The sequence below is a fragment of the Heliangelus exortis genome, chromosome 21 (genome assembly GCF_036169615.1).
Source record: "Heliangelus exortis chromosome 21, bHelExo1.hap1, whole genome shotgun sequence".
Classification (NCBI taxonomy): Eukaryota; Metazoa; Chordata; class Aves; order Apodiformes; family Trochilidae; genus Heliangelus; species Heliangelus exortis.
The window spans coordinates 3,117,863-3,144,358 of NC_092442.1; the positions used below are offsets into that span (position 1 = coordinate 3,117,863).

Consider the following 26,496-nt stretch of genomic DNA (forward strand, 5'->3'; position numbering starts at 1 on the left):
CAATGGGAGGTCAGCTGTCTGACATGAATCCATCTCCAACATTTCCAAAATTATTACAGTGATTAACAGGGAGAACTTTTCTCTTTTTTGCTGCAACTTAAGCATGATTAGTTCTCATTAAAAAAAATAAAAGATGATTTGCGTTTAAGTTTCTGTTCATGATCATATGAAAAAAGTCCTTGTTTTAAACACATCACTGTGTCCATGCTTTCTCTCATGCTGTAAGGTCAGCAAGTCTGCATGATCCTAGAATTGCAGAATACATTGGGTTGGAAGGGACCTTTAGAGGTCATCAGGTCCAAACCCCCTGCAGTGAGCAGGGACATCTTTAACCAGATCAAGTTGCTCAAAGCCCTGTCCAGCTTGTCTTGAATGTCTCCAGGGATGAGGCCTCCACCACCTCTTTGGTCAACTTCTTCCAGTTTCTCACCACCTTCACAGCAAAGAGCAACTTCTTAATATCCAATCTAAGTCTACTCTGCTGTAATTTAAGTTTGCCCCTCATCCTGTCAATATAGACCCTTGTAAACAGTCCCTCCCCAGCTTTCTTGTAGCTTTTCTTCTTCAGTTACTGGAAGACCACTCTGAGGTCTCCCCAGTCTTCTCCTCTCTAGGCTGAACAACCCCAACTCTCAGCCTGTCTTTGTAGCAGAGGTGTTCCAGCCCACTGATAGTTTCTGTGGTCCTCCTCTGGACTTTCTTCAACATGTCCATGCCCTTCTTGTGTTGAGGGCTTCAGAGCTTAACACAGTGATGGATCCTTTCATTCCACAGCAGAAAGCTGTGAATTCCTGGATGAGGCTCTGAATCCTGCCTGGATCCTGCCTGCTCTCCTGGCAGGACCAAGTAATAGATGAAACTGGGCAGTATTTTCTGTGGCACCTGCATTTGTCTCATTTGATGTCCCTCCCCTGAGGAGTAGGAAATAACCATATCCTTTGTCTCCTGGGGATTGTTTTGCCTGTTGGGTTACCAGGAGTCTCTCCTCCCATGTGCTTGTGCCATGAAACCCCTATCAAGAGGTTTTGCTGGAGCCCAAACAGTTGAGTCAGGCAGTGCAGGGCAGGTGTGCCAACACTTGTGGCCCGTGGCCCTCCAGGATAATGACTGATGGGTGTCTCTGGAGGTTCCCCAGAGATGGAAGAGAGATAAGGATTGTCCTTTAGGTGATGGTGGCCCCTGCTGCAGGGCCAGAGGTGGAGTCTGCCAAGGAGGGCACATTTTAGGCAGTTTTCTCTTTATTTGATGCCCATATCAGCAACCTCCACTGTGAGATGAGAAGCTACAGGTCTGCACAGTGAACTGCCTGGTTTGCCCCATCATTTTTTCTCAAAGGAAGAGACTTTTTTCTATGTCTTCTTTTCTACATCCTGAAGCTCAGATTCAAGTAGAAAATCCTTTTTTTCTTTTGTTAATATAAAAAAAAAAGCCAACATAAATGTAAATGATGCAAGTGTCAGGTTTACAGTCATCCTTCTGAGGCCCATCAGCAGTAGGAGATGTGATTTTCTGCTAGGTGTATGTATTAAAGAGTTCTGCCTGGCAAAGGAAATATCTTCAGTGTTATTTTCAGGCTCAATGAACTCCAGAATGTGAGTTTCCCAGTTCTGATGACATCAGTGTGGAAATGCAAGGAAGGGGACTCTGTGACAGCAGGCAGCTTTCCTGCCACTGCTGATTTACTGTCTTTCTGAGAACTGGATCCTAAACATTTGAAGTATTAACATCATTTCAGCTCTTAAGTAAAACTAAAGAAGTCTTTTCATCTTGCCATTGAGTGGCGGGCTCCTTAAGTAGATCATAAGCTTTATGCTGCTTTGTCTGAGTGAGGAGGAAAACTTTAATTGTTCCCATCCTCTAGTGGAGGTATTGATTAATAAAATGTATTAGCAAAGATCTTGGCCTACTTTTTGCACCATCAAACAAGTACTTAATGACTGTATTACTATGAAAATGGCATCACTTTAAAGCACTGAATTTGAGCTGCTTTGTACTTCGCTTTCATTTGATTTTTTTTTTCCTTATCCCATTATGAACAATAAAGTTTCTCCTGTACTTGAATATTATCCAGCAGAAGAGAAAGCAGGTGGTGAGTAGCTCTTAGTTGAGGGTACCCAACTTGGCCAAGCTGAGACATCCCCAGGCAGAGGGATGTGCTGCCAGCTGGGGAGGCTCTCTGCAAGTGCAAACTGGTCATGGGGTGAATGTTAGGTGGTAAAGCTGTATAATTTTCTCTCATTTAGCATTTGGTGGGTAGGAATATTAATATGACTCACATGCTAAGAGGGAGAAGGTGTGTTTATGAGGAACATAACTAATAGGTAGGTCTGTGTAAGATAAAGAATACTGCCTCCCACCTCATTTAATCAGCTTTACTCCTTTGGGTCCCATTTGTAGCATCTCACTTCTTTTACACCCTTTAGTAGCTACATACAGCCCACCTCCTCCCACCCACATCCGTGTGCCCACCAATGTGTATCATACCTCATGCATAAAGTCTTCTTATTTCTCACACTTGCTGAGTAGCAAATTTACCAATTCCTCTTAGGGCCTTGTAGCCCTCTCAGTTTTGAAATATGTATTATGGCTGGGAGTTCTTGGACATCCTGCCTTTTCGTGGCCTCAAAATGCAACTTGACTCAGCCTTGATGAGTCTCTGCAGTGAGAGCCTTGCCAGACCACACCATGTCACCCTGACCACTTCTGCTTTAGAGCACTTTGAACGTTCGTGCAGGAGACCTGACAACAATTTCATGTTTTCCATCTTCATGCTTTTATCAAACCTGTCTTAGCCTGGACCAGCTGGCTACCAAAGCCAAGTGGAGTTTAGGGGGACTGGAACCACTAAGCTTTTCTAGCTGCAAAAGAGGTATTATTGCAGGACACTTGATAATCTGGAAATTTGGAATCAAAGCTCAACTTTTTGTAGAACCAATACTGGCAAGTCCCATGTCTGTAACTAAAATATGCACCTTGGTCACAATAACACTTGGATTTTATGCAATGCTTTTATATCCAGTGGTAAAAACCAAGGTGCAGAGCAGTGAGATGAGAATCCCACTGCTTTCCAGACCAAGGAAAACCTGAAAATACTGCTGGGTCACTCTCAGACCTCACACCAAACGTGGCTCAGTGCCCCTTGCAGACAGGTGGGTCCTGGGTGCCACCTCAGTTGGGCAGCGTGGAGAAACAGGGTTGTGTTGCTTAAAATAGCCAGGAAAGGACCCTTAGTCCTCTCTTGCCTTGTTCCCTTCACATTCACAAATGTTCATCTGTCTCCTTTTTTTTTTTTCCATCCTTCCTAGGGGCAATGACTGACAGATTAATATATGTCTAGCTACGTGTCTTAGAAATCAAAAGGAAGGTGCTGTCAGAATCGCTTGTCAGAAAATGAGATTAGGCACACTTGTCATTTGCTGAGGATTGCAGTCTTTCAGAGATAAGGTTGCATTTAATGAGTGTAAAAAGCCTCCTTGTGAAAAAGGGGGTGGTGCAGGAGAGAGAGGATGATTATTTTTCTGGTGTCAGCTGAGTGCTTTATCATAGAACTTGATACGGCGGCACCCTGGCAGGCCCTGATAATGGCTGCTGGGGCTATTGCACCTCTTCAGTTGCTCTGCAGCTTCAAAAGTGATGACTTGTTACCTGCTTTTAAACTCCTCTTGGATGTGGAAACCCACTATCCTAAGGGAAAGGAGCAAAAGCTTGTACGGTGTGTTTTAAAGAAAGACCTGTGAAAACACACACATAAAGGGAACGTGCTAAATGTGCAGCCACTTTCCCCAGCAAACTATAAAGAATACTCAGCGGGTTTCAGTGAAATATGGAACTTGTCTGACAAGTGAAGGATAACTAATGAGAAACAGAGCTGGATCCCACTGAAACCAATTGTGTTTTGTTATGGAAAATATTTATCAAGCTTTTTTTTTCATTTGTTGGTTCTCCTAACAGTGCCATAATAACTCCTCTTATGTATGTTGCTCAGTTTGTCTCGTATACATCTCAGTTATTTAGATCTGTAGTGGGGTGGCTTTTTGTTTTTTTGTTATCAATTGGATATTATCATATTGTACATGAATATTTTAGGTGAATGTTTCATTCATCAAAGTAACAGTCATTCTTTTGCCAAGTTAATGTCTTTGCACTGTTGAGAAGCTGGCTAAACATATAGATTTATTGTTCATAATGTACTATCTAAATATGAGATGACAGAAAGAAATGGAATTTATCAGTTCAGCAGAAGAGCCCCTACATTAACTAAGTCTTTTTACAATAGTGTTCCTTTACTTGGCAAACCTCTTTTAAAATTATCCTTGGAAGAATAGATTTCTGTAGTATATTTTCCCCACCAAATGAGCTGTGATTTTCATTATTTTGCTTGAATGTTAGAAAATGAAAGAAATTACTTGATTGGTTTATGGTGCTGATTCAGCATTTTCTGGGCTCAGAATGACCTGAAAGACAGACTCGGATTACAGCACGCAGTGATGGATGCTTTATTCAGTGATAAGAAAGTCTCTTCTTCTGACTAAGAAGAAGGGAATGAAAATTATTTATCTCTTATTAGTTGATTCAGTAGCCAGATATTGACAGACAAATTAATTTGAAATACTTCTTCAGCTGCAGGACCTGCTAGCAGGCAGAAATTAGGGAAAGATAATGGGCAGAGCTTAAAAGTGGTGCATTTATGAAATGTGCTCACAGGAGTGGTGGTGGATAGGGAAGAATTTATATTTTCTCCTTTTACTCCATGACAGGATCTTACAAATCTTTCTGGTTAGACAGTAGTGTAGGGAGCAGTTCAGAGCCCAGGAAGGTCTCTCTGAGCTAAAAGCATCTCACCTGTGTCCTGTCCTAGATTTAGTAACTCAGAATACAAACCATAGGAAGGTGTACAGAAGAAATAAATGCATGTATTTTGTGACTGAAAAGTTGTAGCCAGGATTTGGGGTGGGGATTCTTCCTCTTCATCACTGGCAGAGGGAAGGCAAGAAAACTGTGGTGGTCACCTCAAAGACTTTTCAGAGAAGCTTGGGTAAGAAATTTCCTCAGTCTTGAAGGACAGTGATGATTTCTCTTTGGTAAACTGCATTGGTTCAGAGTATTATCCAACCTCTTCTAGTCCTGCAAAACTGGGCTAAATTATGTCCTTAGAAGGAGTAGAGAGCACTTTTTATGTATGTTTTATAAGTCCAGGCCTGTAGGGATAGGGAAGAGAGAACAGCCCTATTGTTCCCTGAGCCCCACTTTTTATCTTTGTTTCCATTTGAAACCAGAATCATAAAACTGCCTGCAGAGCTGTTGCCTTGCTGTTCCTCTAAATGAGAATTCCAGCTTTTATGCTAATTCAGTTTCAGGTTTCTTTGAACCTGCAGTTTATGGGCCTCTGCTTAAAACTGCAATCTGTTCTGCATAAAAGAAGGGATTACAAAGTGGTTTGGTTTTGCGAATGCTGCAGAAAAATAAAAATAATAAAAAAGTTGCACTGTCATTAATATGCTCTCACAAAAAGTTTTCTGCTTTGTCAAATGAAAAGCTTTACCTGCCTCGAGAACTTACCCAGGGGCTGTTGCTAGTCCAGTAGTTCTGTTTCCTTCTAAAGGGTGCAGTAACCTTTTTTGTCCCCTTTTCCCCTTGGCAGGAACACAGGAGAACTCTGGCTCTGCCAGAAGGGCTGTGGAGGGGGCTTTGCTCTCACCTCCTGCTGGGTGCTCAGCTCAGGGCTGATGCTGCACACACCTGGCAGCACCCAGTCTGGCCTCCAGCCTAAACCCCACGATTTGTTTTAGTGACATTTGTTGCTCCCTTTTTACAGCATAAACCAGTGGTGATTGTGCCATTGTTTAGCTCACTCTTACAACAGGTCCTTTTCTTAAACCTCTTCATAGCATTCAAGTTTGAGTACTTTCAGGTTGGGACATTATGCCGTGCTGTTCAAAGTCATAAAACTCCACTGATAGCTTCAATTTATTTTTTTTTTCCTTGTGAAAAAGGAACCTGCACCTCCTATCCAAAAATGGACAAAATTATGTATGTTTTCAAAGCAACAGGGAGGATTTTATAAGGCATCGTAATCACTCTGAACTTGGACACTGCTGTGTCTTCTGGAAAGATTAGCAGCTTAATGGAAACATAAACGTTTCCAGTCTTTCACAGAGTAACAAAGAATTGGAATATCCAGTTTTCCTGTTGCCAGGAAAAAGCTGCAGAATCTTCCAGGTGAGCTGAGGTTTGCCATCAATAATTTAATCCAATATAATCTGCTGTAATTTCAATACTCATTTCCTCTTTGTGCCAGAGATGGGTAATTCTTCTTTGGAATGACTCTGTGACTTGGAAACAAATGTCTGTGTCTGCTTCTCTGCCTGCTGTCTAGGCAGCTTTAGGTCATTTTTATAAAATGGTTGGATCTGAAAACCTCTTTTCAGAGACTGAAAGATCTTGAAATCACTTTTGATCCAAGTTCAATGCACTTCATTTGGCTGCTGTTGTGGCAGAAACAAATGTCAGCGCTGACACAGAGACCACAGACAGATGAAAAAAAAGTCTGGCAAGGTCCCACACAGATAAGAGAGAGAAGGTTTCAAAAACCCATCCAGGCATATCCTAAAGCACAGGAAAGTATTGCTGTCAGGAGAGGGGGAAGCTTGATCCAGAGGCCATTGAAATCATTAGGAGGTGATGGTGGGTTGTGTTTTTTTCCTGTGATTTAATTTGGCTTTGGGTGAATTCCTAAGCTGCAAACTTCTCATTCAGAATTATTAAACACATTTTGTGCATGTATAATGTTCTACTAGGAAAACAGAGGTCCTCTACTTAACTCTAAGGCACAAATAATGAACATAATGAGGCCCACAGCCCTGCCAATAAACCTTAACAGCCCTAGGGAGATGAGTAGGTAAGTGCATTTCTGATTTTTTGCATGCTGAGATTTCAGGTGTGGCATGTGGTTAACATTTGAAAAATCCAGTACAGACAAGCCAGTAGTTTAATCCAGGCTAAATTTATCAAATTAAAGTCTTGTGAGGAGTCTAGGCTTTAATTAGACCTGTTCTTACCATGCTGAGGTGCAGAAAGTCTTGACCAAAGTGCTCATAGAAGAAATGAGCTGCCACACCTTAATATTGTGCATTTAATTCCCCAGTCAGGTACTGCCTCACCATCCATGCAGTCCCTGTCTTCTCTGGTTGTTGTGCAGGGAAACTCGGCCATTTTAAGGCATTTATTTATTTTATTTTTTTGGTGGAGACTGCAAACTGCACTCAAGCCATCCATTTCCTTTGCTGAGCTCATGAAATAACTGATGGACTGCGATGGCTTTTTGGCCACTCTCCACTGTTTATTCTAGAAACCAGAGGTGAAGCTGTCTCTGATGGGTTTCTAGAGGAGGAGGAGGAGGAGATGGAAACCACCTCTGCAACAGCACAAGATGATTTTTTGCAATATACATTAGGAGGTGCAAAAACCTGTGAAATCTTACAGCCAAAGTCCACACTCAGATCCGTTGTAGAAATCTAGGGATAACCCTGCTAAGGTGGACAGGTCTAAAGAGAGCTTTTATTTCCATTGCTATAACAAGGATCTGAAGTTGGCCACCATTTTAAATATTCTGACAAAGAGGATTTGTCACAGTTTTACCCAAGTATTTCCTCTCCTGATCAAATATACAGTGAAAAGCACTGCAGTGTTTGCAGCCTTGGTCTGAAGTTGGGGCTGGTGTGGATGTGTTTGTCTCCTGCTTATCGCAGTCATTCCTTTCAAGCATCTTCCCCACATGGCTGTCCCAGTGGAAACCAGTCAGTGCAGCTCTGCCTCCAGTGGGAATCTTGAAAAAGCCATGGTGTCATGTTGTGAAGGAAAAGTGTTCAGAAATGGGTCATAAGGCGATGGGATGAGGAGCAAATGAGAAATATTTTCATCAAATCCTGTAGTGAGCCATCAGTAACTGGCAGGAAGGTTTTATTAGGGGTTTTCTTTTTTCTTCAGAGGCATTGCAGCCACTGGTGGGTGGCTGCACCCAGAAGCAGGATGAGTCCCTCTCCATCCCCCATCCTCTGCACCCTATTCCCGAGGCAAGCTCGGAGCTGGCCCAGGGTGTGAACGTGTTTTTCCAGGCTCCCTGTGGATTTGGGGGGGTGTTGCCTCTCCTGGCTCAGTGTGGCCAACCACAGGCTCAGAGCAATTTCTCTGCTTTTCATTTCTGGCTGGGTAGCTCCCGTCTTTCCCTTAGGACAGCCACCTCCTCCAGGCTGAGCTCTGCCACAGGGATTGGAGTGAGTCGAGTTTGTCAATGCTGTTTCTGAGGATTTAGTTCAAATCCAAGCGGAGGCCACCGGAGTTTAATTCCATTAACACTCTTAGCCCAGTATTGATTTCAAAACAATTTCAAGATTCGAAATCCTGAAAACACTCCCTGGGCAAAGGCCTCGGGAGCCCTTAAGACCTACCTTAGCACCTCTGCATTTCTCAGAAAAAACAGCTCGTTGTGTGAGGATATTGTGCCTGTGAGCAGAACTGCCTCTCCTCTCCGCTGCAGCTTGGTTTATAGGAGGCATCGTTTGGCTCCCGCCGCCGTCCCTCCCTGAATGATCCCTGCCACAGTAACGTGGCTGTGCATTTCTGTCCTGGTGGCTGTTCCTGATGGGGTTCGGTGCTTAGGGAAAACCTACAGTGACTGAGAAACCCTCTGCCCGGTGGTGCTGGCAGCCGAGTGAGTCTTTGCAAGCTTGGGGCTCCCCCAGCCCACCCTGCCACCCGAGGACCCCCCTGTGACTCCGGGTGTGCAGCACTGTGTTGGGTGGGGGGGGGGGGGGGGGTCTCCATGCGGCCACCCAGCTGAAGTTGGGGACGTTTTGGGGGCTTTTAAATTGAAAACAAACAAAAAAATTTTTAATTTCCATTTAAAAAAAATAGCTCGATGCAATACGCTCTTAATTGTTACCTCCCGCCGACTTTTCTCCGGGGACAGTGTTCGGCTCCGCAGAGAGGTCGCGTCCCTCCTCCGCGCATCCCCCGAGGCGGCAGCTCCAGCGCCAGCCGAGCCGAGCCGGGCCGGGCCGGGGCGCGGGGAATTCGCCTCCCGCCGCTGCCTCCCCCCATTCCCCCCCTTCCCAGCCCCGGGAGCACCGGCGGGGCCCGGCGGGGCGGGGCGAGGGGCGGAGCCGTCGGCGGGCGCTGGGCAGCGGCTCTCGGAGCGCCGCGCAGTGCGGAGCGGAGCGCCCGGGCGGCGGTGCGGGGTCCGGCGGGCAGCCCAGAGCCGGGCCGGGAGGAGCGGCGCGGAGAGAAGCGGAGCGGCCGCCCCCCTTCCCCCCCTCGGGGATTTTACAGGCTTGCGAGATTGTTTCGGCGGGGCCGGAGGAGCTGGGGCCGGGCCGCTGCCTCTCCCCGATGGAATTCACCTGAGCGCGACCGCGGAGAGCCCTGGACGGCGGGAGGGACAGTGCCCCGGCGGGACCCGCTTTGTCTCGGGAGAGAACGGGAATGACTTTTTAAACAATAACAAACAAACAAAATCAGCCCCCCACTCCCCACCCCCCGAAAAAAAAAAAAATCAAACAAACAAACCACCAAAAAGAAGAAAAAAAAAATAAGAGAGAAAGACAGCCGCCCGAAGGAAGGGACGCGCTGCCAGCCGCAGCTGGACCCTCGAAGGGAGCTGCGTGGCAGCGGGACCGAACCGCCCGGGACCCGGAGTTCCGCCGAGCCGCTGCCCCTGGCTGCCGCTGCCGCCGCACATGGTTTTCTTTGTCCTGCTGCTGCTTTATTAGCGTTCCGCGGCCGCCGCTCTCCCCACGCCCGCTCGCACACACGCACACCCCTCTCTCTTTCTCTCTCCTCCCAGGGAAACCATCTTGCGGGGAGAGGGGAGGGGGGGGGCGGCTGCCCGGGAAGGATGTCCGCCGGCCGGCCTGCGCGCCCGGCCCGAGGAGTTGTTCCCCGAAGGATTAGTTGGGCTTTGGCTGCGGGACTTTGAGCCGCGCTGGATCGGAGTTTTCCCGGCGCTGCCGCGCACCCTCCCGCAGCGCCATGAGCCCCGCGCTGAGCCCCCCGCCAGCAGGTAACACGCTTCTCCCCCCCGGGGCCGGGCAGGGGTGCGGGACCGGCGTGGTGCGGGACCCCCCGGCGGCGGAGGGCAGCGGCGGGAAGGAGAGTACCGGGGGGAAGGAGAGTACCAGGGGGTGTTGGGTCTGGCAGCGCAGCCCGGACCACTCCGGAGCGGAGCGGAGGGCGGCGGGTTCCGCGGAAGCTCCGCGGGCGCGGGCAGGTGCGTCGCGATCGCGGCCGTGCCAAGAGTGAGTCGAGCCGCGGTGTCTGGAAAGGAAATATTTTAGTGGAGCATCCGTTGAATGACAGCGCGTTCCTTGATGAGGGGAAAACACTCCTTAGTTGTTGCTTTTGGGTTTTTTTTTTAGTCCAGGGATTTCTGCCTTGTTTCATTTCGTGCTGAAAAGGCTTGAGCCGCGCTGGGAAGAAGGGGATTGATGAGGGAAAAGGGCCGAAGTGCGGGGAAGGGAAGTGTTCGGAAGCGGCTCCAGGCGGTGCAGGGGCCGGGGGCGGGCGAGCCCCTCACCCGGAGGGGCTGCAGGGCTGGCTCGGGTGTGCGGGGGCCGTGCGGCTTCCCAAATGTACCCTGGCCAAGAGATAGCGCCTTTCGCTCGAGTAAGGCTGGGAAATGGTCAGGGTGAAGGGGAACGAAGAGAGAGCTTGACTTGTCTGCTGTGAAAGGGATTGCCGAGCGTCTCTGCCTTGCTTTGAACATCCAGGGTTGCCCACTTTGCCTCCGAGCATGAGGATAAAGGCACTTTGTTGTCTGCACAGATTCCTGTCGCTGGAAAGGAGATTTTAAGTCAGCACTGCAGCGGCATTGTATTTGTATCCTTCTGCCTTAGAGCTGAGTTGTTGAGGCTTTCATAATTAATTTGCCTTCTTAATCCTTTATTGCTGCTGTATGATGTAAGTAACTGTGAAAAAAATAATGGTTGGGTGGAAATTGATACGGTATCTTACCTATTGGCAGAGTATTGGCTACTGTATCACTTATGCATTACTCTAATTGCCGTTTTATATTTTAAACTAGATTTTAAAGTAATGAAACAGGCAGGCAAAGTTCTATCTCATGGTTCATTCTGGGGTAGTGGGTTTGAGTTTATTTTTATAGTAAGCCAGGCAACGTTTGGTTTTTTTTTTCAAGTTGCTTTTTCCATTCAGTGCGGTCAGCAAGGCAAAATGAGATTCCCCCTTGGACAAGCTTTATTTTTGTAAAAATATTTGTTTTATATACATATGGTATTGTTGTTCATCTCCCGGTTTGCTCAGTGGTGGTTCTGTGTCTGAGAAGTGCCCCTTCCAGATTTCATGTGTGTTTCTGACTGCTTTATGCAATAGCACAAAAAAAGATTTCACCTGAAAACCCAGAGCTTACAAGCAATCTGTAAGGTTTTGCTTGGCATTAGAACAAACTTCTTTAGAAATAATAAATAGTTTCCTTGTTCTAACGTTTGGAAAAATGAAGCAAAGAGGAAACTTACAGCTTCCACATGCTGTTTTGCTTTAAAATGATAAAATAAAGACCCCAAACTGTAAGAAGTTAATTTTATTTTTTTTTCCCATATTGGATTTTATATCTAATAAGAATGAATGATTCTGAGAGAAGCTGCATTTAGCAAGACAAGAACAGATGAAATTCACTGGAAAAGGCTACTATTTTTTATCAGAGCACAGGCTGACTAGCAAGGTTAGGAAGGTATTGAGCATCTCTTAATTTGTTGGACTACTGTTCTTTGAAGCACATGGCCTTCTTCATCTCTTCAATTTGTGCCTTTTTCACCTATTTTCATTAATGTAGAGAAAGTTGGTACTGAATATTAAATCCATCACTGGGTAATAAATCTAGTGTTTACAAGGTATTTAATTGAGAAGAAACACACTAGCTCAGCTTTTAAGTAGTAATGCAGTTATCTGTCAAAAAATCTGAAAAATAACAAGGCTGGTTTTAATAATCTGTAATAGAAATCCTGTATGTTGTTAACTGGAGGGCAAACAAATAATTTCAGTGCTACTACTACACCATGATATGCAGCCTGAACTGTATGCACTTACTTATCAGCAATTTCACACCTAAGTTTCCAGTGCAGTTGAGGTATCTAATAAATGCTGCTTGTCTGACAGTTTTATATGGTTTTGAATTGGGAAATTCTTTAACAGAAAAACCCCACAGCCTGCTTTCCAAATAGACAGTATTTTTAATTATTTTCCCCGAGTCTGGTGAGCAAATGGTTCCTAGGAAAAGACTAAAATTTTTCTCAAGTGTTGCATTTTCTCCCTGTTTGCAATATTTTGGTACTGAGCACATTTCTTCCGAGGTATTTTCAGAGAGCAGGGCTGGGGCCAAGATACAGTTTGAGCAAAATTGGGGTTTGTGGATGTGGAAGTGGTGTAAGTTTAAGCTGGGGATCTGTGTGTATTGTGTCTGTGTGTGCACCCACAGCTGCACCAACTTAATGCTTTCTGCTTTGGGGCTCAGGTTGTTTGTAAAATGAACATTTGCTGTATTATCTTCCCTGCTCTGGTTTCTTGCTGTTAACAGTTTGTGAAAGGGGGAGCTCAGTGTTTTGTGTGAAACTTAAGAAAGGCTTTTTAATAACAGTAGTGTACTGGCTCACAAACAGCAGTGGTAGATAAGGCACAATACAATCTTAGGAGGAAAAACCTCCCACAGATAAAGGTGTCTTGATGAAAAGAATAAAATGGGTTATTAGTTTATACAGAGCAAGGTGTCAAGAATCAGTTACCCTGACGAAGGCAAATCTTGGGTGGAAATGCATACCAATACTAAATAGAAACATACTCTTTCTTTTTCAAGGAATATATAACAGCAATTTATAGAATCACTAACCTAGGCTATCAGCACTGCTTTAAAGATGGTAAAAATCAAATGCTTGACACTGCACAGGTCTCCAAAAATACTTAAAAAAATGAATTAAGCAATCCACAGTTCTGCAAATTCCTGAAGCTGGGCTGTCTGCTTCAAAATCCTGACTCTTCCCCATCGGAAAAATCAACATCAGAATGCAGTGGATAATTCCAGTACCAAAATACAGTTTCTGTGCAGCTAATACGCTGAACAAAAAAAATAATTTAAAAAAAATAATTTCTTTCTTTATTAAACAGACTCTTTTCCAAGCAAGGATCTGCACTGCAGGGTGGTGAAGCACAGCCAGACAGCACCACCGCATGGCCATCTGCTTCCCAGGCTGCAGCTGCCATGAGCTCTCAGGGTTTTGCCACCTGATTTGCTTCTCTAAAATATCCATTCATATGTGTGTCTGCATAAATATACCACCCTGCCTTTTGAAACTGATCACTTGTAGAAAATATAACTTGTTTTCTTTTTTTCTTGGTCTTCCAGGCATCTGATGCCAGCTCTGAGAAACTGTTCAACGCTGTCACAAATAAAGGTAAGACTGCAATTCACATCACAAACATATTTTGGTTGTTTTTTTTTTTTTTTCCCCCACACATTTCTTTTCATGGCAATTTCAATGGGAGATGAAATGTAACTTGTTTTGCAGAAGTGTTGCAATCAGCTTGTTAGTGCTTTTTATGTTTCTCTGGGTTTCAGACATGTTCTGTATGCTTGGTAATTGCTTTGCTTAAGCAATATAAAATAAAGGCTTTAAATAATGCATTGCCTGCCAGGTCAGGATTAATTTAAATAACAATATTAGGGAATAGTTTATTTTACAAATGGCTTTAATTTAAGCTCATTTAAATAACTGTAAGAGTTTTCAAAATGTTTTAACTTGATTGTTACTCATCAGCTACATGATAGACATGGAATTATGAATAGCCAATTTGCACTGCTGACAGTAATAACCAGCCACCGTTTAGTATTCACAGGATAATAGTCATAAACCATGGCTTACTGTGCTGTGTGCTTTCTGTAGAGTTAATAAATGATATAGAGGGCCACATTTAAATATTCAGGATCCCATTAATTTCTTCCAAACAGCGATCTAAAGAGAGAGTGGCTAATGATATAACAGTACATTAAGGAAAAACTTAACCCTAAATCAGTGGCAGGGAGCTGCTTTGAGTTGGTCCTGAAACAGTGTTATTAGAAAGTATTTGTATTGGTGGGTTTTTTTTAATTTTAAATTCTTATTTTTCGTTTGCTGTGGCTTTTGTGAGGAGCAGCTCCAGGCATGGAGTTATACAGATGAGGATAATTCCAAGCCTTCAAAATGCATCTGGTTTTCACCCCACTGTTCTGCTTCTTAATGCCACCTGCTTAATAGAAAGTGTAAACCCATGGTATTATAATTTGTTTTTTGGAGCATCTGAGTCAGTTTGCATTAGAAGAGATGGTATTTATTAGCTTGAAATATAGGTCTTTTTTGTTGAATATTTGTGGATTTGCTCAGTAATTGCCATTTGTGCTCCTCACCAGGTTTGCATTTGTTACTCCTGTGTCTTTTAATTCCACGAAGCTGTGGTGGTTTAACTGGGGACAGGGTGTGACCCTGTTGTGTTTGGGATTCCCATGCTGACATGCTGGTTCTTCTGAAGTCTTTTGCTGCATATTGAGTGATACTTTTGTGTAATTGCATTGCTGATCCATATCCCTGTGTTTTGTGGGTTAGCATCCTTTGGAAGTACAGCCTGGATGATTTCTGTGGTCTGAGCCTGGTTATCTCACTTGCCAGGCTTATCTCACCTCTCTGATTAATTGCATTTCCAGCTTTCCCCTCCAGTAGGCAGAGAATAGGTGGCCTAGACAAGGAGAAAGGAAAAGTTGTGTGTTTGGAGTGACCCCAGGCCCCCAAACTACATGTGACTGCATCATTATTTTGCTAATTTGCTGTAAAAAGCTTTGGCTTTTGAGCAGCCCTTCCTTGGGGCTGGGCCAGGGCTGAGGAGAAGCCAGTGGTGAATCCACATTCCTGGGAGAATCCTGTAACCAGGGTGAGGGGCTCTCCTCCCCGGGAGGTGATTGATGAAGAGTAGGCCCCTCTTCCTCTTCCTTTCGTTTTCTTTTCTTTTATTTTTTTTCTTTTTTCTTCTTTTTTTTTTTCTTTGAATCAAACACATTTCCCACATTATTATTTTTTGTTTACTTACTGAGCTTGATTCGTGGCATCTCTTTGGATGTGAATACCCATGCTTGACAGGGAGCCTTTTCTTCTGAGGTACTTTTCTTTGGTGATTTAGTTCCCTTGAAAGGATTAGGGTTTCTTTGTGTAGCCTAAAATCAACATGGGCTTTTGGAAGCTTTGCTTGGGAAACCGTACACAAATAAGCTTTTTAGTCGATTGTAGATTATTCCTTTGCCCCTTATTTCCATCAAAATGGCATCTTTCTTTTCTCCTTCTGAGTTTCCCCTTAAAGCCATATGCTAATTCCTGTTGGTAACATGAATGACAAGGGAAGAATCAATGCAAATCCAGGTGCGGCCAAACTAGGCTGACTGGTATTTTTTTTTTGTGTGTATTTTTTTTTTTTCCTTCCACTGGGAGAAAGAGATTAAGGGGAAAGAGGGCAGAAAAAGCAGGGAGGACAGTTTTGTTAAAGGGATTAGCATTCAAACTACTAAATATCAGGAAAAGAGCCTCCAAAAAGAGATAATGTCAATAATTGCCTGCAGCCAGGTGCAGGGGCTCTCCTGGTGGCTGGGAGGCTGTTCCCTTCTCTGAGAGTCTGCCCTGGGGAGGGCTGAGGACTGCCCGGGTGCTGTCAGTTTGATAGATTCTGAGTTCAAGTTCTCTCCCTGCCATTCAGTCTGTTTGCTTCCAAGCCAATTCTCCCCCCCCTGTGTCCTCCCTGGCTGCTTTTGCCAAAAGCAATAAAAGTCACTTGTAAGAAAGGTCAGATTTGCATCGGGTAAATCAGGATGAAACCTTCAAAGCTCTTGGCTGATGGAGCAGGCTGGGAGGGCTGGGCAGGCTGACAAGTGTACAGCCCTTCGTGGCCACAGCCATTCCTCTCAGATGTCCCACAGCTACCCATGGCTCACACTTTTTTTTTTTTTTTTTTTCTCATGCTACTTTTATTTTATGGAATTATTTATAGCTGAGGTAGTAGAAATTACTGAAGTAACGTATGTATGAAGCAGTGTATATAAGATACACAACAAGATACAAAACCTTTTTAGGTTTTGTAGATACATTTTGTCCCCTTTCTGCCATTTAGGGCAGGACTTAAAGGTTGAAGAGGAGATCAAGCTCAAAGTGGGAGGGATTAGTATCAATGTGCCCTGTGGAACAGACCCTTCCTCAGAAATACTAATAATTAAAAATGGAGAAGAAAGGGAAATTCCCCCGAGATATCCCTTAAAGGAGGTGGTAAAATCCCTTGAGAAATCTTTCAGTTTCCCTTGAGGAGTTAGCTGCCCTTCAAGCTGAGTGGGAAGATAGATCCTTAAATCTGGTTGGGCCCTGTTAATTTTGGGGGCTGCATGTAGATGTTGGGACCCCTCAGGACTCGTTGTGTCATAGCAGAGCATTGGAGAGGGCTGTGGGGTCCCCAAATCAGCTCTGTACTGCCACTGTTCCCAAAGATTCCCAGCCCTGTACCATGTCTGCAGCAGGGCTGACAATTTGGGAGGGATGTGGCTTGGTCCCCAGGGCAGGAATAGAAATTATTTGTTCCTGGTTGTGAATAGAGCCCTGCACTCCATCCCTCAGGCAGGAGCACTTTACCTTGAGGTGCTTAAAATGAGAAATAATTCCCATGGAAATCCAGGTGGCTGTATTGGGAGGTGACTACCCAAGGGTCTGGGCCCTTGGTACTGCTTGAAAAAGGAGCTGTTAACATCTGAATAAATGGGATGGACAAGGAGTGGAAGAGGAAAACATCACCCACCTGCAGCTCCCTGTCCACTCCTCTGGGCCTTCCAGTTTGGGATTGCTGCTGAGGGGCTTTGACCAAACACTATTTTTTCCTTACCCTCTGAGAAGATCAACAGTGGCACCATTAATCCTGGCCAGAGTACAAGTTTTGTTCATGAATTTTTGTAAGATGACTTTTGCAGCATAATTACATTCCATTATCTCCTAATAATTTAAATAGACCCAGCTGAAGCTGCAGAGCCTGCAGCTCCTACTACTACCATGCATTTCCTTTGTTAACTCCCTCCTCCATACCCTTGGAAAACAGTTTTTGCTGAAGGGAGAAATGAGTCCCAAAGTGATGAAGTTTTCATTTGTGCTGTATGCTAAAGTTTGCCTTTGATCAGAAACACAACTGGGCTGTTCCAGCTTTTTATGTTCATATTGTTGACAGGATGTTCATGTAAACTTTATGAATCCTTCTGCTTTGTGGCACCACCAGCTGTCAGGGAAATATTTATTCTCTCTGCTGGAGGTAGGTGAAGGCATCTGGGTGACTTTTCCTCACTGGTGGCTAAAATACAGATCAGGCTTTTTAGGTGGTTCCACTGCAATATCTCTCTAGAGAAAAACAGGCCTGTTGTTGTTTCTCCCCTTGTCTGTCTGTGGTGAAGCGTTTCTTCAGGACCTGGTTCTGTAAACATGTAGGGAGCTAAAATCAACAAATCCCTCTCTGCAGATCCCATTCACAGGAGATGCTTGGTTGTAGAGAAGTGCTTTCACTTGGAGTAAACCATCCCCACAGCATCCAGTGTTGAATATCAGTGGATAGACTGCTGCACAGACAGCAATATCAACATAGTCAGAATGCCAGAGAGTGGCTGCTGCTGCCAGCCTCTTCTCCAAGAGGTTGTAGTAACCTTTCTGACATCCTTACTCATTTGGAATATGTTGTTTGTGTTGCTTTCCATTTCTTTGGATCCTGCTGCCTGTGGATGTTGCCTTTTGATGCTGATGCTTCATCCTTGCTTGCTGGGAGGGCTCTGGAGCAATCCCAGCCCTGCAGGAAACCCACCTCTTGGCCAGTAAAACCTCATGGACTGATGAATCAGTTCTGCAGATTTCTTTTCCTGTGGTTGTTCTGTTGGCTCACCCTCCCAAAGTGATCCTCAGGTGATGGTGTCTCCTTGCCTTTCTGGTGGAGACCTTCCTGGTGGCTTTGGGTCACTTGGTTTGCCCGTGTTTTGTGGATTTCAAATGGCTTTGCAATATTTTCCATGTGGAAGTTCAGTGTCTCATTAGAGGAGGGACTGAGCACTGGAAAAAGCCTCGGGTTTTGAGGACCCCAGGTTTCTTGTCCCTGTGTGTTAGATTACAAGAAGTGCTGCATCTCTTTACTTTAACTTCCAAGTCAAGCAGACAAAAAAGTCAATCTGTGTCTTGTGATGGTCCTTTGTTCTGGCACACAAAGAGCAAGGCAGGTTTTTTCTGTGCCTTGAAGGCTTTGAGCAAGAAATTCTTTCTGTAACATGTCCTTATGGCTGCATCTCCTGAGCACAAACCACTCCTCTCCAGCCCTGTGCTTCCAGTGCTCTCTCCATGCTGCTGGATTTTTGGCTGGGAGATGGCAGCCAGGGGGGAATTGCCAATGTCAGGAGATACCAGAGCTCCTCTGTAGCTGCAGGGAAAGGTCTCTGGATAATGGGATGTACCCAGAGGGACAGGTGGAAGTCAAAGCCTCTTCCAAAACCTTGCAGATTCTTAAATCCTAAAACTTAAAGATATTACAAAACAGTCTTCCAAGACTTCACTGGTATTTTTTAAGATGCTAATTCAAAGTAAATCTGTAAACTGGGCAGCATGGTACAAGAACCTATAGGCATTGGCTTTTCCTGACCAAAATAGTGGAGGGAAAGAGTTAAGTGTTGGTCTGGGCATCCTTCCCTGGTTGGCCCAGTATCAGAAAGCCTTTAGTATCAGCTGGTGATCATATTCCCCTAAGAGTTCATTTAAAACTGTTGATTTCAGCAAAGTCAAACTTCTGGAATTGTAATAAGGAGACCAGAAATGTTTACTAACATAATTGTATCTATTTTGGAGAGAGTATTTGTTTTATAGTTTAAACTACCTTTGATTTTCTAAAAAAAAAAAAAAACAAAAAACAAAAAAACCCCCCAAAACTTAGGAGCATTGCGCTGTGAAATAACAAAATGTGATAATTGGTTCAAAATCAGGTGGAAAAATTCTTGAGCTAGGAGTGTTTTGATGACAAAGATCCTTCCTTGACACATCTCCAGTTAGTGGAGCCCACACTGGAGTGAGATTTCCTAAATGGAGCATCCTGCAGACCTCCCATATCTGGCCTGCTGTTAATCTCTCCCTTGTAATAAAATGTTGTTTTCTCTGAAAAATGTATGTTTATTTAACTAGGTCTCTTTTTGCTTCACAATCTGGATTCCATTCAGTCAGTTACCACTCCAATTAACTAACAATTATTTAACATTAACAGTAATTACAGACGCCAGTTAAGCGCCTACAGATGTCAACTGTTAGCTTTGTACCTAATCACTCAATGAAATGGAGAAAGTTCAACAAACATCAATTAGCCAAGCAATTAGTATGAGGTAGGAAAGAGCATGTTATCATGTGTAAGCTGATTCAATTTATTTTATTTTGTCAGTAAAACACACACACACAGACAAGCAGCAATAAATGGCTGAGATTAGATAAAGCTGTATTGTTTTGCTGTTTATACAAGATTTTTCCCCTCCTCTTCTTTCCCTAACTTAAATGGGCTTTGCCAGGCATTTGTTATCTTATCAAATACATTTCTTTCCAATTGGAAAAGCACAGTGATGTTATTTGTAGTGGAGAGGCAACTGTTTACATCAGGTAGAACTGTCACCTCAGCAAAGCTACTCCCAGGAGGAGTTTTCACCTACCAGTTAAACCAATGAGCAGGCAAACACCAACATGCTTACACAGTGGATACAATGGGTTAGATAGCACTGAACAACAGTAATTGGTTCCTTCCTCTGATTTCTCCCTGTGTTTAATGTTGATCTTGAGTCGGGCCCTGCAACAACTTGCTTCAGTTGCAAGAGGTCAAAAGGGCTTCCTCAAAGGATGTGTCCCAGCCCAGGGACCAACCTGCCCTGGGTATTTCCATGGCCTGCTACTATCTGAAGGCTCCTGCCATAAATTTAACTTTCAGAAAGAAATCATTCCTTTCCAGCTTCCATCCAAAGTGTGTTGCAGGCCTCTATTTCCAGCTCTGTTGGAAACGTGGTGTGCACCATACCCCACACCACCTGTACCACTCACCCACACCTTTACCTCCATAGCCCCTTCTTCTCTAAGAGCTGATGTCTTCTTGCTTGGTACAACCTAACTCCTTGCTCAGACTGTCTGCCATCCACTTAATTGAATAAAAATTCACTACAGTGTATCTCACATCCTGCAGTGATCAGTCCCTACATGCAGAATAACAGTAGAAGTTTCTCAGGGGCATATGTATGAATTGCACTTTTTTCCTTGTTTTTCCCTGTTCTTTATAAAGTCTTCATAGCTGCTTGAAAACCAAAGTAAAGAGATTTTTTCCTTCCTGTTCTCAACTGTCTCCCAAACAAGAATTGCTTTTTGCCTACAAGAAAGCTGGGGCAGGTCTTTTTACACGGGTGTGTAGTGAGGGGACCAGGGGAAATGGTTTCTAATTTGAAGAGGGGAGATTTAGGTTAGGAAGGAAATCTTTAATTTGAAGTTGGTGAGACACTGGAATAGGTTGCCCAAGGAATTTGTGGCTGTCCCATCCCTGGCAGTGTTCCAGGCCAGGCTGGATGGGGCTTGGAGCATCCTGGGCTGGTGGGAGGTGTCCCTGACCTCACAGGATGGTTGGAACTGGATGGTCCTTTCCAACCCAAACCATTCTATGATTCTGCAGTGTATTCTAAATATTTCTCCACGTGACCTGACCCCACAAAGTAAGGTCTTATTTTATCATGCAGACTGCCCAAAAAAGTCCATGAGGTTGTTAGAATTAGTCATTGTTTTCCAAAGTGCAGGAATGCAAGTGGAGAACCACAGGCAGTTCTGGCCATTGCTTTACAAAGTCTGAACATGTGAAAAAAACCCTTCAGTGTGTGACTGAAGTGCAATAGTATTTGTCTGAGTAAGCAGAAATATTGAAATTGAGCTTCCAAGTGGGAACTTCTGCATCCATTCTGGTGGCAACAAAGACCTGGTGAAGGGTGATACTTTAAATGGGTGAATTTTTAACCTTCTTGTGACTCAGCATGATTTGTCTAAAAGAAGAGGCAGGGCCTTGCCATGAAGTGACAAATTGCCATTCCTCAAGATACAGAGAGTTGTAGGAGGGCATTTTTAGCCCCTGATTTGTCCTCCTTAAGGCTTCAGTTCCTTGTTGTGCTTTGATTCTTGACTGACTTGGAAACATTTAACACTGAGCACTCACTTAGGTGCTTTACTGGGTGAGGAGCACAGGAGTAAATCCTGTGACACCCTTGAGCCTTTCAGTCACCCAGGGCATCACTTGCTTTGCCTTTTTCTTCTGTCCCTAAGGCTGAGGGGACACTGCACAGGGTGGCTCTGGGCCCTTTCCCTGTCCCCTGCTCTCTTCCCCTACTTTGCTGCTTCTCTGGCTTTGGTTGGAATCTGAGCTGAGTGATTTCTCAGCAGAAATCCAAAGGCAGCAAGAAAAGGGGGATGATTTGGCAGCTGAACTGCCCAGGTGAAGGGTCTGGTGTGGGGGCAGAGATGCTCAGGCAGAGGACAGAGTGGCTGTCCCCACTTTTAAAGCTGGCAGGGTCAGCACAGCCCCAGCATGGCTTCACCCTGCAAGCCCAACTTGCCCTGGTACTGTTCAGTGCATGCAATTAATAATAAACTATTTTCCAAGCCAGTTGTGACCAGTACAGCTGCCAGGAGCATGCTGAGAAATGCTTCAAGTAGTGAGTGTGTGTCTGAGAGGGACATTGTGCAGCCTTCACAAGCTGTTTAAAAAAAGCCAGTGTAAATGTATACTTTAAAAGTGGCAAACAGAAGAGCAGATAAACTGATTTAAGTGCCCTTTTAGAGCAGTTAATGGCCTTGACTTACATACAGTAGGAGCTGGGAGCAGGAACTCCTTCTGTACTTATCCAGAAAATACCATTCTTAACAAAACCAAACAAGCCACCAATTTTTAATTTTTGGGCTTAAGACCCAGGCTCACAGAAGGATGTTGAAAGTGTGGCCAGGGGAGAGTATTCCCAAGTGCTAGAAACACAAGACTCCAACTCCACCAGACTGCTAGAACCTGTGTTTACTGCAATGGGCACTTGAAATCCTGGCTTATGGCATGGGCTTCTGAAATCCTGAGCTCACCAGGGCTGCCTGGCTCATTCCTGTCTCTTTTTCACAGCCAGAATCACTCCTCAACCCCCTGTCACCTCCTCACCTAAGGTTGTCTCAAAGCCACACTCAGTCTTTGGACCCTGGGCCCAGCATTCTTCAGCCGTATCACTGGGTTCACCTCCTGCTCCATGGTTCCTCCATGGGGGTTTCCCAAAATGTTGTGAGGTCCAGAGGGGAGGTGGATCTGGAGGATTTGGGCCACCTGGGTGCTTGGCCCATGGTGAGGGAGGTGGGGGGGAACCTGCAGCCTTGCTGCTGCAGGCATTGGCTGGGATTTTTGCTAGGATTAAAGCCACGAGGTGCAGTTCTTCCAAGCAGACAGCAATTGGGTCTCATTTCCAAATCTTTCAAGTTAGTGTGGGCACTTTTGAAAATTGGAGGCAGAGGAATTTGAGTGGCTTGTAATAGAAAACAGCTGCTGCAGAGCAAGCTGTGTCCTAAGAAAAAAACAGCTTCATGAAAATCGGTCTGCTGAGTAATAAAACCACAAATTAATACTTAGTTCATTTACTAGGTTGTTAGTCCCATAAGCACTTAAACTTCATTTTGCTAAAAGGAACAGCATTATAAAAATCAAAAGCAGATGAGCAAAAGCTCATGGTTTTTACTTTTGCTTGCTGGGTTTTATGGGAGGCAGTTTGTGCAATTGGAGCCTCTGCAGCTTTCAGCAGGTGTGATTGCTGCTTGGGTACAGCAGACCCTGTTGCACCATTTTGTTCTGTTCTGTGAGAGTAAAATTTTTATTTTATTCTTTATTTATTTTCATTCTTGCTTTTGTTGCTGGGATAAATGATGATCAAGATGTGACTGGTAGGGTTTTCAGTGCCGGGCAGGTCCTGCTGTGTCTGAGGAGGGGTGAGAAGCTGTTCTGGGAGCACAGGATCTCTTGGAAATCTTGACCTCAAGTCTAGGTCTGCTCTAGATGTGAACAACAGCACTGCTTGGCACTTTGGGGGGAGCACAAAGAGAGCATTTTCCTCAGGGAATTACTCTCCCAAGGTGGAGCTCGGTTCCTTTGCTTATAGGGGGCTCTAAAACACTGCAGACATTGCTAGGTGAAAAGTCTGATAAGGATGCTGAGTTTCTGATACCTCTCGGGGAGAGTTGCTTGACTCTTTCTTCCTGTATCTTCCTGCATCTAGATGAGATATCTAAACTGTTCTTTAGGTACTCCTGACAGTCTTCCTCAGGTCTTATTTAGCTGACTGGGAGAAATGTAATTAATCCAAGGGCTCTCGCCTTACTTCTTCATCAAGAAAGACAGAGGAGTGATCTTGGTCTTCATTTTGGTCTTAACTCATTTCCAGAATTCATTCTTGTGTTTCTAACACCCAGTTAAGTGGGTGTCGATGTGATTTTTGCTGTGTGATTAAACAGCCTACAGTGTCTTTGGAATCTGGGAAAGTTACCATACAGCTGGAAAAACTGGAATGCTGTCAGCGTTTTGGAAAGGGCAGCGTGCAAGAGTAGTGCTGAGCTGGTTCTCTGAGCACACACATCCTGCAGGGCTGAGAGCACACTCACAAACAGTGAAACACCACACGAAACACCATGTCCAGCCTCTTTCACCACACCAAAGGAACCCCCAGGGTTGTGTCAGGCACGTTTAAAGCAGCTTACTCTGGACAGAGTTGTTTTGAAGGCCGTGGCTCTTGAGTAACTGGCTCATTATAACCCAGTTCATATTTGAAGAGTCCTGTGTGATTGCAGACAGGTTGAACAACCCTCTGAGTACACAAGGAATTGCCTGTGAGCAGCTTGGACCCATTAACTCATGCTGGTACCAGTTGTGTAACTGGTGTGGTGCTGCTCCTGTTGCTGCTGTCTGTACATCCAGGGAGAAGTCCTGAGTTATCTGAGGCCAGACCCATTGCCCATGAACACAGAGGTCCCTGTTGACTATATTTTGGTTCAAGAGAAGTCATAATCTTTTGGTACAGCAGCTCATACTCGAGCATTTATAAGGTTAAAACAAACCCAAGTGGCTCAGTGGATTGAATTAGAAAACTCTCATTTGTTTCTGCACTGCCAAAGTCACTTTTCTTGTCTTGGAATTTTTTTTCATGACGTGCACTGTTTTCCTTCCTAAAAATTGGCTGCTTTACCTGCTCTTGTGTTTTCCCTGTGGTTTCTCTAGGTACATTATGTACCAAATAAGCAGCCTATGAATGGGCACTTGGAGGGAGAAGCAAGTAGAGTGCTCCTCTCTTCTGAACATGGTGGAATTATCAGTGTTCATCCTGTAGAGTGGATTCCTATGTGTGCATCTGCAGAAGTATTTTACAAAAATAAGTACATTCTTCCAGTGACCCTCTTTAAAAGTTCATTGCCAGGTGCTGTCAGGTTATGAGATGCTATATGCATACCTCTGGTGCAGAGAGGATATGATGAGAGGTTTGGGGAGATGAAACCAAATTTGATCATCAGACAAATCTGAACCACTTCCTAGAGCATCTGTAGCAAAGACTGGCACAATTATTCTGAAGGTTCCTGTGCAGAGCCTGGTCCTGCAAGATGTTAGGCATGTTGTGGGCATCATGGTGTGAGTCCAGCTGACTGGAACAGTCTCCCAAACAGCAGGGAAAAGCCACAGAGCAGGAGAGGACTTCTGCCTTGCCCTTCTCCTCAGGTCAGTCAGTACCTTGAGCATGGTGCAAGCCTTTCTCTTTGGGTGATGGGTCTCAAGTGAGGTGTTTCATAGAATCATAGAATCCTAGGGGTTGGAAGGGACCTCGAAAGATCATCTAGTCCAACCCCCCCTGCCAGAGCAGGGCCCCCTAGAGTACATCCCCTAGGAACGTGTCCAGGTGGGTTTTGAATGTCTCCAGTGAAGGAGACTCCACAACCCCCCTGGGCAGCCTGTTCCAGGGCTCTGTCACCCTTACAGTAAAAAAATTTTTTCTGATATTCAACTTGAACCTCCTATGCTCCAATTTACACCCATTACCCCTTGTCCTATCACTGGTCACCACTGAGAAAAGCCTAACTCCATCTCCCTGACACTCACCCCTTACATATTTGAAAACATTGATGAGGTCACCCCTCAGTCTCCTTTTCTCCAAACTAAAGAGACCCAGCTCCCTCAGCCTTTCCTCATAAGGGAGATGTTCCACTCCCTTAATCATCTCAGTAGCTCTGCACTGGACTCTTTCAAGCGCTTCCCTGTCCTCTGCTTCCACATCTGCTCCCTGAATCTCTATGTGGACTTTTCAGACCAACTTTTGTCCTGTTTGCACAGCCCCACACACTGTGCAGACCCAGTCCCTGCCACAGCCTATGGGAATGGTAATATAATTAAATGCAGATAATAATCATCTGGCAAACTGTTACCCTTGTCTGGAAAGGGCTGGGTACTGTGTGCATGTGGGACAAGTCTGTACATCTTTTGAATTAACACAAAATGAAGTTTGTTGGCAATCCAGCCTGTAGTAAATTAGCACCTTGCTCAAATAGTTAGCTGACAACTTGAAGGGGGGGTGGCATATGAATAGTTAAGCTGGTTTTCTCTGTCTCCACATGCCCTGTCCAACATTTCATCTTATTCAAATAACTTAATTGCTATCCAGCCTTTCAACAGCACATCATCTTAGCACCTTGCTGCCAAGACAGTTATTCACCTAAAGGCCTCCTTATGTTTTGCCTCTGTTTCGGGGGCCAAAAATAACTGACAAAACTAAAATGACAAGATCTGCTCCATACCCGGGTCTCTAAATGACAAACAAATAATTGGGGGAAGCAAACCTTAAGCCTGGTGCAGCTGACACAGAGCACTGGGTGCAGAGCCCTTCACAGTACCAGCTCCTGCTCTGCCTGGTGGGTGTCAGAGCAGATCTTGGAGCAGCAGATCCTGCTGAGCTGTGAGGGTGACAGCTTGGGAAGCAACGTGCTGGTGGTTGCAGCTGGTAAGGAGGGTCCCTTCAGCATCTGTGACAAGTCACTGTCATTTTCCCCCAGGTGAATGGCTGACAGAACAAAAGCTTAACAATAGCATTAAAAAATTAAAAAGAAAAAAAAAACCCCACAACCCATGCACTTACTGCCATCTGAGAGGGCTTTTGGGTGGCCCAGGAAGCGATCCATCTTCCCCTTTTAATCTGGTACTATAATTAATTTAAAGTTGATTGCTACGAGTAGCTGTGCATACTTAAAAATTAGATTAGCCAGTAAATTGTCTCTAATGATGGTTTTTATTGCTCTGGTAGTTTACACAAAGCAATGAACGTGCCTTTCTTTGGAGCATGTTAGTGCATCCTGAGAA

General features: G+C 44.7%; 1 protein-coding gene across 6 annotated transcripts in view; it reads left to right on the forward strand.

Moving 5' to 3' along the window:
- Positions 1-26,496, forward strand: part of AUTS2 (activator of transcription and developmental regulator AUTS2) — a 758,376-nt gene that overhangs the window by 673,466 nt on the left and 58,414 nt on the right. For all 6 annotated transcript variants that reach the window (XM_071765453.1, XM_071765456.1, XM_071765457.1 and 3 more), the window contains one exon: positions 13,409-13,457. In XM_071765453.1, the coding sequence (XP_071621554.1) occupies positions 13,409-13,457 (49 nt within the window). The remainder of the gene's footprint in view (positions 1-13,408; positions 13,458-26,496) is intronic.